This window comes from Sinocyclocheilus rhinocerous, unplaced genomic scaffold, assembly GCF_001515625.1.
Source record: "Sinocyclocheilus rhinocerous isolate Xijiao unplaced genomic scaffold, SAMN03320098_v1.1 scaffold1476, whole genome shotgun sequence".
NCBI classification, from domain to species: Eukaryota; Metazoa; Chordata; class Actinopteri; order Cypriniformes; family Cyprinidae; genus Sinocyclocheilus; species Sinocyclocheilus rhinocerous.
The window spans coordinates 273,276-287,217 of NW_015659224.1; the positions used below are offsets into that span (position 1 = coordinate 273,276).

Consider the following 13,942-nt stretch of genomic DNA (forward strand, 5'->3'; position numbering starts at 1 on the left):
AAATGAACGAATCTCTTGAAAGAATCAAAATTTCCACAACTAAAAGAATGTCACCTGAAGCTCTACTCAGCTGCATGATCAGATTTAGGTATTTGCTTTCCTAAATATTGATCAATTTCAGTATGTAGCCTCTTTAGACTGTTATATAATGACATTCAGTAACGCAAGTTTTCATTCTCAAAACAGATTTATTAAAATAGTCTTTCAAAATCAAAAGGATTATCCTGGCATTATACAATACAATCCCCAGTATGAGTCTAGCCCCACTTCTTTTTTCTTTGACTTTTTTTTTATTTATTTAAATTGTAGCCTGAAAAAGTGAGAGAGCGAGCTGGAAAATCTAATCTCTCCTTAGTCAGTCAGTACTTGCTGGTTACATAGGAGTGATCATCTTAGACGTATTCTTATACAGCACAAATTATGTATTGCATAATTGTTTTTAAACCAAAGTAACAGCCGAACTTGATCTATTAAGCATATTACTATCGCTGTAGTCTTTTGGTAATGGTTCATAATATGATAAATATTCCCTTGCAAAGCCAGTATTTACAAATGCTTCTAATGTTAGCCATAAAAAATAAAAAGTTATGGAAACATATTCATTGATTTTAACACACATATATTCACATATACATATTAAGTAAAATGGGCTGTGCCTAACCAGTAACTAGGTCTATAAGTTACTGGTTACTGGTTATGCATTGCCCGTCTGATTTTGCAGATAACTGTTTGTCCATCATGTGAATAGGGATGACAATCTCTCCGGGGAGACTGATATTAGAGCCAGGTAATGAGGCCTCGACTGAGAGAATACCATCTGAAGACAGCATGGAGCTGATCTGTGTTAGGTCTAAGTCAGCCGGAAGCCTAATGAGTGACACAAGAAAAATGAAAACAGCCTTGAGTAATCATGGAGTAACACTGTATATTGTGTACAGCTGTAATAGAGTAAAAAAAAACTGCATACTGTGTGTAAAAAATAAATAAATAAATACTATACACACTGCATAATCTCCTGTTAGGTTCAGTTTTTGAGAAATAACATTCTTTTGTTATAATTTTTTTAATACAAGAGAAATTACTTAAACGAAACAAAAGCTCTTACTTGTATTTTCTTGTAAAGCTTCTTGAGATCCATCTGTGATGCTCCTGCCTTTCCTCGTGATTACCTATGAAAGAAAACAAGACGTAGAAGAATGTGCCATTGAAGTATTTAGGAAATGTGGTCTGCAGCATGTAATGTCATAGCATAGGCTAGTTATTTTTACATAAATACATGGCGCTTTATACATTTTACAGGTGGAATAAAGCCAGACATATCAAGGTAATCATACCTGTAATCTCCAAATATCCTTCCTTGGTTTTGATGTTTATTGGTCACTGAACAAATCAGTGAACGAATCATTTTGGTAAACAAACTGAAAATGAACGAATCTCTTGAAAGAATCAAAATTTCCACAACTAAAAGAATGTCACCTGAAGCTCTACTCAGCTGCATGATCAGATTTAGGTATTTGCTTTCCTAAATATTGATCAATTTCAGTATGTAGCCTCTTTAGACTGTTATATAATGACATTCAGTAACGCAAGTTTTCATTCTCAAAACAGATTTATTAAAATAGTCTTTCAAAATCAAAAGGATTATCCTGGCATTATACAATACAATCCCCAGTATGAGTCTAGCCCCACTTCTTTTTTCTTTGACTTTTTTTTTATTTATTTAAATTGTAGCCTGAAAAAGTGAGAGAGCGAGCTGGAAAATCTAATCTCTCCTTAGTCAGTCAGTACTTGCTGGTTACATAGGAGTGATCATCTTAGACGTATTCTTATACAGCACAAATTATGTATTGCATAATTGTTTTTAAACCAAAGTAACAGCCGAACTTGATCTATTAAGCATATTACTATCGCTGTAGTCTTTTGGTAATGGTTCATAATATGATAAATATTCCCTTGCAAAGCCAGTATTTACAAATGCTTCTAATGTTAGCCATAAAAAATAAAAAGTTATGAAAACATATTCATTGATTTTAACACACATATATTCACATATACATATTAAGTAAAATGGGCTGTGCCTAACCAGTAACTAGGTCTATAAGTTACTGGTTACTGGTTATGCATTGCCCGTCTGATTTTGCAGATAACTGTTTGTCCATCATGTGAATAGGGATGACAATCTCTCCGGGGAGACTGATATTAGAGCCAGGTAATGAGGCCTCGACTGAGAGAATACCATCTGAAGACAGCATGGAGCTGATCTGTGTTAGGTCTAAGTCAGCCGGAAGCCTAATGAGTGACACAAGAAAAATGAAAACAGCCTTGAGTAATCATGGAGTAACACTGTATATTGTGTACAGCTGTAATAGAGTAAAAAAAAACTGCATACTGTGTGTAAAAAATAAATAAATAAATACTATACACACTGCATAATCTCCTGTTAGGTTCAGTTTTTGAGAAATAACATTCTTTTGTTATAATTTTTTTAATACAAGAGAAATTACTTAAACGAAACAAAAGCTCTTACTTGTATTTTCTTGTAAAGCTTCTTGAGATCCATCTGTGATGCTCCTGCCTTTCCTCGTGATTACCTATGAAAGAAAACAAGACGTAGAAGAATGTGCCATTGAAGTATTTAGGAAATGTGGTCTGCAGCATGTAATGTCATAGCATAGGCTAGTTATTTTTACATAAATACATGGCGCTTTATACATTTTACAGGTGGAATAAAGCCAGACATATCAAGGTAATCATACCTGTAATCTCCAAATATCCTTCCTTGGTTTTGATGTTTATCTCCTCTGGAGAAAATGGACTGACATCTAGACAGATTTTCCAGTTTTGCTGTCCTTTCGTGCGTTTACACACCGATTCAGAATTGCATCCTTCTGATCCAGTACATGATTTAGGTGGAACCTCCATGCACAAAGAGCTGAGGAGAGGTAAACGCATAGATCCTGGCCAGGTCGATGTCCCCAATCTTTTCCTTGCTGATTCTATCCAGCTAACCTCATCTGGTTCGAGGAAATTGGGGAGGTCGGTGTTTTGGTTGAAAAGGTTTTGGGTCTTCTCCTGAAAAGGGTCCCAGCAACCATTTCTTTGAAACAAAGGACGAGGCATCTTTAAACAATTTCAAAACTGAAAAACACCGTTTTGGAGCTTCCAATACCTGATGCTGATGCAGTCAGAGTAAATTTGATTTGCCGACTTGCGAAATGCTACAGAAAGTTGCCACTCACTTCTTTTATACTGTTCTTGTCTATTAAACCTTTATCCCAAATTATCCAGTTATCCAATCCCAAATGTCAACAAAGAGGCTTGGCAAATCTTTCAACCCTGTGTTACAATCTAACGTACACAGAATGATGCCATCCTGTCTGTATAAATAGAACTGAAGGGGTAATGGCAAATTCTTGGCGCATGACAATGGGCCCACTGGCAATAGTGTCATTGCATTAATGGCCTCTGTAATCTGGTCACATCTTGGTGCTCTTTCTTTCACCATAGTTACCAACTTTGTTGTATAACAGTATGTACTTTCAACCTTTATCTCAGCTCTAGAGAATTCTTCAGTCTTGTAAACAACATTTAGAGCCAGATATATTAAGATGCATTGCATAACATTAATAATTGCTCTGATTTTACTACCTGATTTTAAATTGAGAACGTGACAACAAAGATCACAAAAAAACCCACAAAGCCAGATATTTATTCACTTTCTTTAATGACAAATCATTAGGATTAAGCACTTTTACGTCATCATAAATGCTCGGGATACTTGCATACAGAAAAATCATGTGCACAAAAACGATCATCGTCTTTTATTCTCTCTCCTTCTCTATTAAACTCTCTACAAGAACCCTACTTTAACTGTGCATCTTATTTCATGAGTGACTTGGGATTGAAATGGGTTCATTTGAATGGGCTGGAGAAGAAGGGCTGATATGTGATCAGTTAGAAAGGCACATAAAGAGAGGCTACAGCAGATATATAGTGGGAATGAGAACGGAATACAAGAAAAGGGGTTTTACGAGCACATTTATTTTCCAAGTATTAGAATGCTGATCGCAACTCTACAGTGCTTGTGTGGTCCTCTGGCTCAGTAGCACTGGATCAGTGGGAGTGTACTGAAATAAGTACATGAACAGGTAATATATTTATTTCAACACATACTGCAAATCACATTTCTTAGAGAGAGACTTATACAATATATAAGATATCAAAACATTTAAGGAAATATTTAAGTGAGTGTCTTTATAGTTTCTCACCAACAGTGCTAAAGTTTGTCAGGCAAAAGGATTTCCCCCAAACGGGTCTCCAAAAGCATCTGCAAGGGCAGCAGTCTGAGTGGCTGGAGTGCTCTGGGATAGAAAACAGGCAAAATTCATACAGAAAAATTCAAAAGGTCAACAAACTTGCAATCCCAAAAACACAGTATCAACTGAAACACCCAGAGCATCTTTTCGACACTATAAGCTTTTAGAATTCCAATTCAAAAGTACATACTGTATTCATGGGAGGGGCTCCAAAAGGGTCAGTTCCAAAAGTGTCATCAAAAAGGTTTGAGCCTGCTGTGGGAGTTGGGTTTGAGAGTGCAGGGGCTGTATTAGGAGTGAAGGCAGCATCCAAAAGCCTTGTGGCTTGGGCCAGGGTCGGAGTCAGGCCTGCTCCCTGAGGTACTCCCTGAGTAGGAGGAGACTGCTGAGGAGCAAGTTTGGAGGTCCCTGGACAAGATGAGGAACTGTATTTATCAAACCAACAAAATCGCTATGCTCTATACAGTCTATATACAGCTGTTAATTAAATGAATACCATTTGAGTTAACTGAGATTTGGTTTATGTCGAAGTCATCATGATCTGCCACCTCCTGAGCCAAGCCAACCTTGCTGGAAAAGTACTGGTCAAATGAGCCATTGGTGCTCAGACCAGTTCCTTGTTCTGCTATCTGGGGCTTAGCCATCTGGAAATTTTTGAACATATCTTTTCCGGTCTTCTTTTCTTTCTCCCCTAGGGGGTCCAAAGCTGTAAAGGCGCTTTTCACCAGTGGGGGATCTTCCTTCACCGGAGGACGGGGTGGAGGTCGAGGAGGAACCACTGCACTCTGCTGCATACCCATCATTGCATTAGGAGGCATCATGGGAGCAAATTGGTTTGCAAAAGGGCTTGCCACAGGACCAGAGGTGGACCAGGCACCACCAGGTGCTGCAGTTCCTGGTTGACCCCAGGCTTGAGTGATAGCTGGTGGACCAAAAGGGGAAGCTCCTTGCTGCCCCCATACAGGTGCAGGCAGGCCTCCAAAGGCAGGTGGTTGAGGAAAAGGGTTTGGCTGTCCTGGAACCATTACTTGAGGAACACCACCCTGAGGAGGAAACATTGTGGGAGTCTGACTCCATAGAGATGGAGCTGTCCCAGGAGTCTGAGTGACAGAAGTAGAGCCCAGAGACAATGACCCTACAGAACACAGTAATTACTTTAAATACAAACAACATCAAAAAATTAAAGCATGTTCACCATGTTCGAAGTGACATGCAAAAATGTTCCATTAAAATTGGGTTGTCGAACAACCCAGGGGGCGCTAGGAGAGGAAACTCAGGGAAAAAATGTGATCTTACAATTTTACATGTGCTCTGATTTATTTAAATTGTTAACATTTACTCAATTTGACATTGTTTTCATTCTGCTTCATTCTATTTACTTACACTATAAAAGCAGATTATTTAGTCTCTGTAATATAACACTTGCTAGTTTTCTCACACAGTTGAAATGGGCCTTTATATAGGAAAAAAATAAAGTTACTTAAAGGTTTTAGACAGATAGATAGATAGATAGATAGACAGAATACATTATACCAAGGGCATTGACGGTGGAGGATGGTGTGGTGTTGAATAGATCTGCTGGAATGGATGAGGTCTGATTTGAGGGCTGAGACTCATTCTGGGCTGGTGGAGCAAAAAGTTCAGCTCCAAACAGATGATTTCCTGGTGACTGTGGGGTCACAATTTGTTTAAAATCATTTTAGTACTCTGCTCTTAAGCAAAATTACGGTGCTAAACGAGATACAGCATGCATTTAAAAAAAAAGAAAGATATATGGAGTTTAAAATATAAATTATGCCATCATTGAGAAAAAGCCCAATTTTATCACCAAAGTTTTGCCATGGAAAAACAAAAATGTATGTTAGCTTTGATATACATGTAGATACTTGGTTGAACTTATACTTGGCCTGCACATTTAAAGTGAGGCACAACAAAACAAATAAAATATACTGCCAATCTGATGATTTTCAATTAACTGTATTTCGGAGTAGAGCTCATAAAATGGTAGTTAGTCACAGTATTGCTTTCAGTGATTGCCATGACATTGTTGTTTGCATGCATAATTTAATTCTGTTAAAACAAGTTGGAAAGGAACATTTTAGTATGGATGCATAAGGCTTCTACTGTTAAGTAGTGAATAAGGACCACGGTCTATTAGCATAACACTTAGTAGCTTTCTTAATGAGCAAAAAGTATATTATCAATTTTTAAGACACTGACAATACAAGGACAACAATGCCATGTCCCACATCACAAGATAATGTGGCCGTTTCCATCCGATTTTTCCAATGTGCCAAAAAAATACCTCCTTTAAACACCAAACACCTCCCATAAATCATTAACCCAACTATTAGTGTTCTATAAGACAAACTACAAGGAATGTTTCTAATGATAATAATTAAACCATCCATGCATGCTTTCCCAAGCCTCGCTGCATATAGGAGTGCAGACATCTGTACATTAAAGTAAAAAGTATTCTGTATTTTAAATAATTTTTTCAAATAAAAATCCTGCTGTAATGCCAAACAGCACAGTCCTTGTAGTCTCTCTCAGCATTCGGATGTGCAGTAATACAGACTGAGAACTTTCTCAGTCAGAAGAAGTTTCTCCTGTCAAATGTTCATCTTCTCTCTCCTCCGCATGCATCCAGATTTCGAGCTTTGAGGTGGGGGGCAAAGGACCATCAAGCCTCCATTTTGAAAAGAATTTGGCAGGTTGGTTTGAAACCATTCCACTGATTTACTTGATCCATTACTTAGAGGGGTTTGGAGAACAGGAGGACCTGATTTGTATAACCCATTTAAGATTGGTGGGTTGTTTATTGAGGTTCTCAAAAAAGGATTCTGGCTAAAGGGGGAATTGCTGTCATCATTCAGATCACTTAAAGGAAGCTGGTTTACTTTGCTTTCATGTGACAACTGGTCATTGGACAGTCCATTGAACTGCTGACTGTTTGAAGAGGAGTCTTCACTCAGGCTTTGCTCCAAATCTGGCCCATTCAAAAGGAAACTAGAAAGATCTGACTCATTTTTGGAAGAGAACATGGAATCTGATTGATCATTCAAGGAAGAAAAGGGATCATCACTGAAGGGATCGGTACTATAAGTAGGGAAAAGATCTGATATGGATGAAACCGGTTTATCATCTGGTGTATTGGAGAGAGGGGATGGGTATGAGATGAAAGGATTTCCTTGACTGCCATCAATCACAAAAGCAAAGTCAAGGAGCAGAACACTGTCAGGCTGGTATTAGAAGAAGAAAAAAAGATGAGATGAGAGGTAGATTCTTAGAAAAATACTGAAAAAAAATATTTAGGCAGTTATAGAAAATTATTTCTGTGATTTTAAAATCATCCTGCATTAATAACATGAACATTTCCATGGGAAGGGTCTCAAACACCAGTAACAGTGTGTAATTGAAGAGTTCTCTTCCCATTCTCTTGGGTTTGGGTGCCATCTACTGGCCAATGGGACTTTCCCAAAAACATTATTAGTGATGGAGTATTTCCTTTGGTCATGAAAAGCAGCCAATCCAAATGCTTGAGACCCTTAAAAGAGAAATGAGGGCTGATGGATGCCTTTGGTAAGTTGGTGTAAGTGTTAATGGAAGATACGGGCAAAGCATTTAGTATGTTAAGATCTCAAAAAAAAAAAAAGTCAAAACAATGTGCAGGGAAAAAAATTGAAATCTAACCACATGTATTAGGGCAAACTCTTTGCTAATTCCAGAGACACTCCAGTTAAGCAGAACTATTTAAATTATTCGATAAACCACACTTAAACAGCAGATCCACTGCAAAAACGTATGTATACTGTAGGATCATTACCGTCGGAGAGTGAATGTCAGGTGGAGTGGACATATCACCAAACAGGTCCATCTGCTCTACAGTCTGAGAATATCACACAAAACGTCCTCTAGGTTATTTTCTGAGGATTCAAGTTGACCTGTTCAATAGTTGCAAAAGTTGCAAGCACTTACTTTTACAGCATTTTCTTTACCATCCAAGGTGAGTAACGCATCACCACCATTCTGGTGATAGAACATTAAGACAAATGAATAAAGGATTACATCAAAATAATTGACTGAAATACTGCCCAAAATATTTATACCCACCTCAATCACGGTGCTATTTCCTTCATCCTGAAAAGTTGTAAAGGTTTCAGTCAATAAAATGCATCTAACATAACAGGAAAAACTGTTTGGTTAAATGTTTATGAAAACTATGTTTTTCTGCATAATTGATTGGAGAGGCATTCAAAGTTTGGGAGAAGCTTGAGTTCATAAAATAGCTTAGCTTACCAACAGACAAATAACTAGACAAGCCTGCAATCTTCTTGCATGAAATATACAGTACCAAATTCATTATTCAATTTCAGACAAATGTATTTAACATACTATAATCTGAATAACGGAATTTATTTTGTTATTAAGTAATAAAAATATATACATCACCTTCTGTGCAGCCTCCTGCTCTTTCTTCTTCATATTGAATATCAACTGAAACAGATCCTTCAAATCAATGACCAGAGGCTCAGCCTGTAGAAGAGAGGAGTAAATGTGTGCTCTTCTTACACTTTAGATTACATATCATTCATACATTAATAGGTATTTATTTAACTGCACTTGAACATCCATAATGCTGTGCCCTGATTTGTTGTCTATCATAAGATTTTGTATTTTGTGTCTGATGAACAAACTCTGACCTGCTGAACTGTCTTAACAGCAAAAAACTGGTGCTGCCCCTCTACTCCGCAAACATACCCAAACGCCCGGTTATCAGTGACATCGCGAGCAATGAATGAGATCTTATTCACCACATGTTCATGCTCAATCACCTTAGAGACAGAGAGAGAAAGACATGACACTGAGAGCACACTAAAAAGTCAATACAGAATTGTATGACAAACGAAGTGGCCAGTTACAGAACTATACACAAAACTACTCACCCCAGTTTTCTCATCAACAATTTTGATTCCTGTTAGAGAGATGTTCACCCATATTCTTTGTTTGTGCTTGCCTTGAGAACGAGCAGCTATCGCCATGCCCTGTATACAAACAAGATTTGAGCACAGTTTCCACATAATAAAAACTGTACCATTAACAGAATAAAATAACAATAATAATCTCTCATCACTTTGCCCCATATCTCCCCTACTATTAAACATAAAAAGGCAGTAAACACCTGCATTGCATCCTCATCAGTTTAACAGAAAGCTAGACCTAAAGGACTTCAAAATCATATATGAATAAAATAAAAAAAAACACAACAGAGAAATTAAGTCAACCATCTTGGACCTGTACCTTTAGTTTCATCATGGAATCCTGACACATTTTATCCCCTCTGGCTTCTGGGACATCATCCACACCAATGAGCTTGGCTTTATATCTCACTCCATCACCCTGAAACCTGGCCAGCAGGAACTCATCTGTCCTCTCTGGGACTGTAGAAGAAGAGAACAAGCTTATTATTTAACATTTAAAATAAATAGATAAAACACTTTTACATGTTTGCTGTAGATAACATCAACCCTATTTAAAAATATATTAAAAGAAAGGAGGCCAAAGTGTACTTTTTCTCCTTTCCCTCCAGAATGAAGTTCTGGTGACTGGTGCGGTAGGTGTTGTGGCAGATGCTGGTTCAGTAGTTGTTGCTGGTTCTGCTGGTACCACAGTAACGGGCTCTGCTTCAGGTGGCTGTGACATGGTGGGTGCTTTGTTACAGGAGAATGAAAGCAAAAGACGGGACAAAACCCAGCCGAGAGGCAAAAAACAAGTGGACGCACGCAGGTGGGATATTCAGCAAGCACACATGCTCAGCACTGACCTGGATAGAGAAAAAAGGAATATAATAGGCAAAAGAAGCTGATAGATTAGAGAGGTGAAATGTGCCTAATATCTCTTTTATTCATGACATGCAGTCACAGAAACAAACATTTACGTATATGGTTATAATCAGTTTATCAGATTTAACACCAACATCATGTACAAAGAACTCAATCATTCAAATTCACATCAATCGTCCGTTGCATACACATCAAGAAATGTAAAACTCTAAAAAGGCAGAGGAAAGAGAGGAAACACTGTCAGCAGAAAAAAAACACTTCCTGCTTAGTACGCAAAACAAAAAAAGTGCCAAATAAGTTTTCCATTCCTGAAATACAGGATTTATAGGAAAATTACATTGAGGGAAAAATCTTCACAAGGTTGCAAAGAAATAATCACTCCTATCATTTCAATGTCTAATTTCCACATTTTAACTCTGCAAACTCCCCAATTTCGAACATGGGATCAATAAAGCAACTTTCAATCAATAAATATCAATCAATTAAAATGTATAAGCTTAAAAAAAACGGTTATCAGTGTTTATCACAAGGATGTTTATCTCAACCAAAAATTCACAGACACCACTCATATACGATGCATAAACTTCTGCAAAGATTTCAATCAGTTAAAATGAAACAGTGTCTTATTCAATAAAGGAAAGATCATTTGGAAAAGATGAAATATAATTTAAATGGTTTGAAAGACATACCTTAAGCAGCCAAACGTGTTTAGCTGTGTATTTCTCAGCAGAAAGTGGCAAGAGAGAGCAAGAGAGCAAAGGTGGGCAGATCAAAGGTTGAGCAATTAAAACCAGATAATCCTTTTCCAGCAGCTCATCAGCCTTAAAAAACACATTTCCAATCCCATGATTCTCAAGATTACCCAAACGTTCTCCTTTCAGCACTTGTCTTGGAGCAGAATTACTTTTCCCGGTTTAAATTTGAGAAGAAAATCCGATTTCCTCAGATTATCTATTCCTTATCTGACATGAATTTGCCGTGACCAATCTCTTAGACACAAACTTATGAGTTTACATAATCATAATGCAGCAGGAGTCAAAAGCAGAGACAAGAGAATGACCAAATAGATCTGAAAATAACAGGGTCCATTAGTGGCCACACAGAGATGAAAGCCAACTGCCATCATGACAGTGTTCAAGTTTTATAATTAACTCAAAGTTCTATTAGATCATATGACCATGAGCAGCTTGTGCATTATCTTTTTATCTTGCCCAAGACAGCATAATTCCTTAGGGAGGACTACACATTCATATACATATATATATATATTTTTTTTAATCCAAAATTGGCAGATCAAGTTCTTTAATGACAAGTCAAGTTAATTTCAAGAGTAATACAATGACAAAAAATTATGACTCTCGATTGGTAGAAGAGAAACATTTTATGACACTCAACAGCTGACAGACAGAGATATGAATAGTTTATCAGCTGAGTTTTGATTATAAAGAGCGTAAAACAGTGGCAGAATTGCTATAAGACAATTCTCATTACTGCTCAGTGTTGAGGGTCATACAGTGTAAAATGGCCTGTAATGTGGCAATCATAAAACAAGAGTGATAAGCGAAATGAAGATTCTTGTGCAAGAAGACACACAATCATGAGTGTTTTCTGCTTAACAAGCACCCAAGTAATCTGCATCCTGTCTCATACAATCACACAATAAAACAGTGATAAAAATTCACACAATCCTAAAATCTTTTTTGCTGTGAAATGCAGATATCAAAGTTACTTTTAAACATTGGTTAAGAGGTGCATTATAGTCATACCAACCACAAAGCACATACAGCACAAGCAACAATCAATCCAACAGTTTGATATCTAACATGTCTTACAGCTGATCAGATAAGAAAAGGAAACTGAGCCTTGATAGAAACTTATTAGTAAGGTTTATCATTGATGATTCATACTACAAAGAATATGAAAGAACCAGGTAAGGCACAAGATGGAGGAGCACACTGCATTGCTGAATTCTAGCTCTTTTAAGAATTTAGAACTAAGACCATAGAATCCCTTGAATGTTTTGAAAACACTTCCAGATGATCTGAGACTGGAATCTTCCACTTACAACAAAACACCTTTCAGTGCAGTACCTAACATAATGTTGTTTATACTCAGATGAGGACATGTCTCATGGTCCTGGCTGTTCAGTAACTTAAATGAACCCAAAAGTCACAACACTTAAGTTTCATTAAAACAGAGGATTCAGCAACAAGCTGCGGGTGTCCATAAACAGAGGCACAATTCCACATCAGCAATATTACAAGCGTGCAAGTTACATATTAGCATGCAAAAAAATGCCCAAAACATTAATATATTACCACTGATGCTGAAATGTATTATATCATGCAACTTTGTAATCTATTTTTGTTTTCAGATAATTTAATATTTACATAGGCCTAGTAGGTTACTAAAACGTAGCACATAATTGCGTATTGAGTATTTTTTTAAATCCCTAGTTTATTTCGTCTCTATTAATTAAAGGCTGTAGGCTATTACTCCTGTGAACTGAACAAAATCCCTAAATAAGACAAGAAAATATATACAGCGTTCATAGTCATTTCGTTTTTAAATGTAATTACATTTCTCACGTTTCAACGTATCTTTACTTTTGCAACCATTCATCGCTTTTACTTGCCATCAAGTCAAAGACCAACGCATGCCGAACTGACAGGTAAGACAAATAACAAAACGCCACAGGTAACACGTGAGCATGCAGCGCCAGAGTATCAGTCACTTACCGCAGTCGTGCATTCTTGAACTCCACACCTGAAACACTGATAACTACCTCAGGATGATGATGCAGATGAACGCCGTGGACAGTTTGAATGAGTGTGAAACCTAAACCAAACAGGCGGTCCTCAGCCTCCTCAAACTGCTGCCGCTACCGAGCGCCTCCCACAGGTACCGCGCACCTTAACTCGACCTTTATAACCTCACCTACAACTATGCAAATACTAGTGATTGATCAACCTTGAATTGAAGAACACAGATTATTTTAGAAAAAAGCTCAACTTGAATATATATTGCATAATATGGACACATATTTTTTATATCAATAGGCAATTTCTCCTGAAAGATTTGTTCAAATGAGAGCTCACATACGTTTACATAAATTTTGCAATGTGCAGATTTCCCTTTCATTAAACCCTAGAACTTTCTGAATGCCAGAAAAGAAATTCAGCTCTCTGTTCATCCTTCCTTCCTCACAACCCTTCATCTGCTGACACTGCTAAAGAGAAGGAATGGGTAAAAAAAATGCTTGCAAAACTAAAGATGAAGAAAGGTTTTAAAAGAGTAGGGAGGGGGGGTAATTATAGAAATAATACTAAACAAACATATCTATAAAAATATGTCAGTGTGTGTTATTGTTTGTCTCAAGGTGCACATCAGTAATGTTTTTAAGGTACATTTATAAAATAGAGCTACTTATATGTCCTAACTATGGCCTAATCCTGTTTTATAAACTCTGTCTTTGAAACCAGGCCAAAGGCTATTTGCACATGAAGTTCATGTATTTAGGCTATGTTTTGACCATATAGTCTTACTCTAAAATGATCATTTTCATAATTTTAAATACTAAATAATAATAGGATTTAAAAAAAGGAATATTGTAATTCCAGATTAGCTGGCGAAGTATTACTGTCTCTAGACCAAGAAGTTTTACTGTGGTTTTGAGGTTACAGATACAGCCCATATAGTATAAGTCTCCTACAGTGCCCCAAAAACAGGAAAAGAGGAGAAGAGTGCAGTTCATGCCCCCTCCACCTTCCTGAGTGAGCTGAG

The 13,942-nt window shown here is 37.2% G+C and overlaps 3 protein-coding genes across 7 annotated transcripts; all 3 read right to left on the bottom strand.

Moving 5' to 3' along the window:
- Positions 1 to 612: 612 nt before the first annotated feature.
- Positions 613 to 1,374, bottom strand: LOC107723328 (heat shock protein beta-1-like; the record flags this gene model as incomplete). Its single annotated transcript, XM_016531891.1, has 3 exons — positions 613 to 867; positions 1,106 to 1,169; positions 1,335 to 1,374. Coding segments are annotated over 3 exons (291 nt in total), but the record flags the coding sequence as incomplete, so codon positions are not given.
- A 276-nt stretch (positions 1,375 to 1,650) lies between these two features.
- Positions 1,651 to 3,199, bottom strand: hspb15 (heat shock protein, alpha-crystallin-related, b15). Of its 2 annotated transcripts, XM_016531909.1 has the most exons (4): positions 3,170 to 3,199; positions 2,757 to 3,097; positions 2,528 to 2,591; positions 1,651 to 2,289 (listed from the first exon to the last, which is right to left on the bottom strand). In XM_016531909.1, the coding sequence occupies exons 2-4, from the start codon at positions 2,950 to 2,952 to the stop codon at positions 2,103 to 2,105; spliced, it is 447 nt and encodes a 148-aa protein (XP_016387395.1). In that variant the 5' UTR covers positions 2,953 to 3,097; positions 3,170 to 3,199; the 3' UTR covers positions 1,651 to 2,102. The 2 variants fall into 2 exon arrangements, with proteins under 2 accessions (XP_016387395.1, XP_016387394.1); XM_016531908.1 differs by having other exon boundaries at positions 2,757 to 3,199.
- Positions 3,200 to 3,708: 509 nt separating this feature from the next.
- LOC107723357 (disabled homolog 2-like) lies at positions 3,709 to 13,046 on the bottom strand. 4 transcript variants are annotated; one of them, XM_016531940.1, is made up of 15 exons: positions 12,898 to 13,046; positions 9,887 to 10,140; positions 9,618 to 9,757; positions 9,263 to 9,361; positions 9,020 to 9,151; positions 8,769 to 8,852; positions 8,430 to 8,456; positions 8,295 to 8,345; positions 8,143 to 8,205; positions 6,941 to 7,558; positions 5,850 to 5,985; positions 4,813 to 5,403; positions 4,507 to 4,724; positions 4,269 to 4,361; positions 3,709 to 4,127 (listed from the first exon to the last, which is right to left on the bottom strand). In XM_016531940.1, the coding sequence occupies exons 2-14, from the start codon at positions 10,017 to 10,019 to the stop codon at positions 4,287 to 4,289; spliced, it is 2,367 nt and encodes a 788-aa protein (XP_016387426.1). In that variant the 5' UTR covers positions 10,020 to 10,140; positions 12,898 to 13,046; the 3' UTR covers positions 3,709 to 4,127; positions 4,269 to 4,286. The 4 variants fall into 4 exon arrangements, with proteins under 4 accessions (XP_016387426.1, XP_016387423.1, XP_016387425.1 ...); XM_016531937.1 differs by having other exon boundaries at positions 4,813 to 5,451; XM_016531939.1 differs by lacking the exon at positions 12,898 to 13,046 and adding an exon at positions 10,849 to 10,939 and having other exon boundaries at positions 4,813 to 5,451.
- Between the last annotated feature and the right edge of the window lie 896 nt (positions 13,047 to 13,942).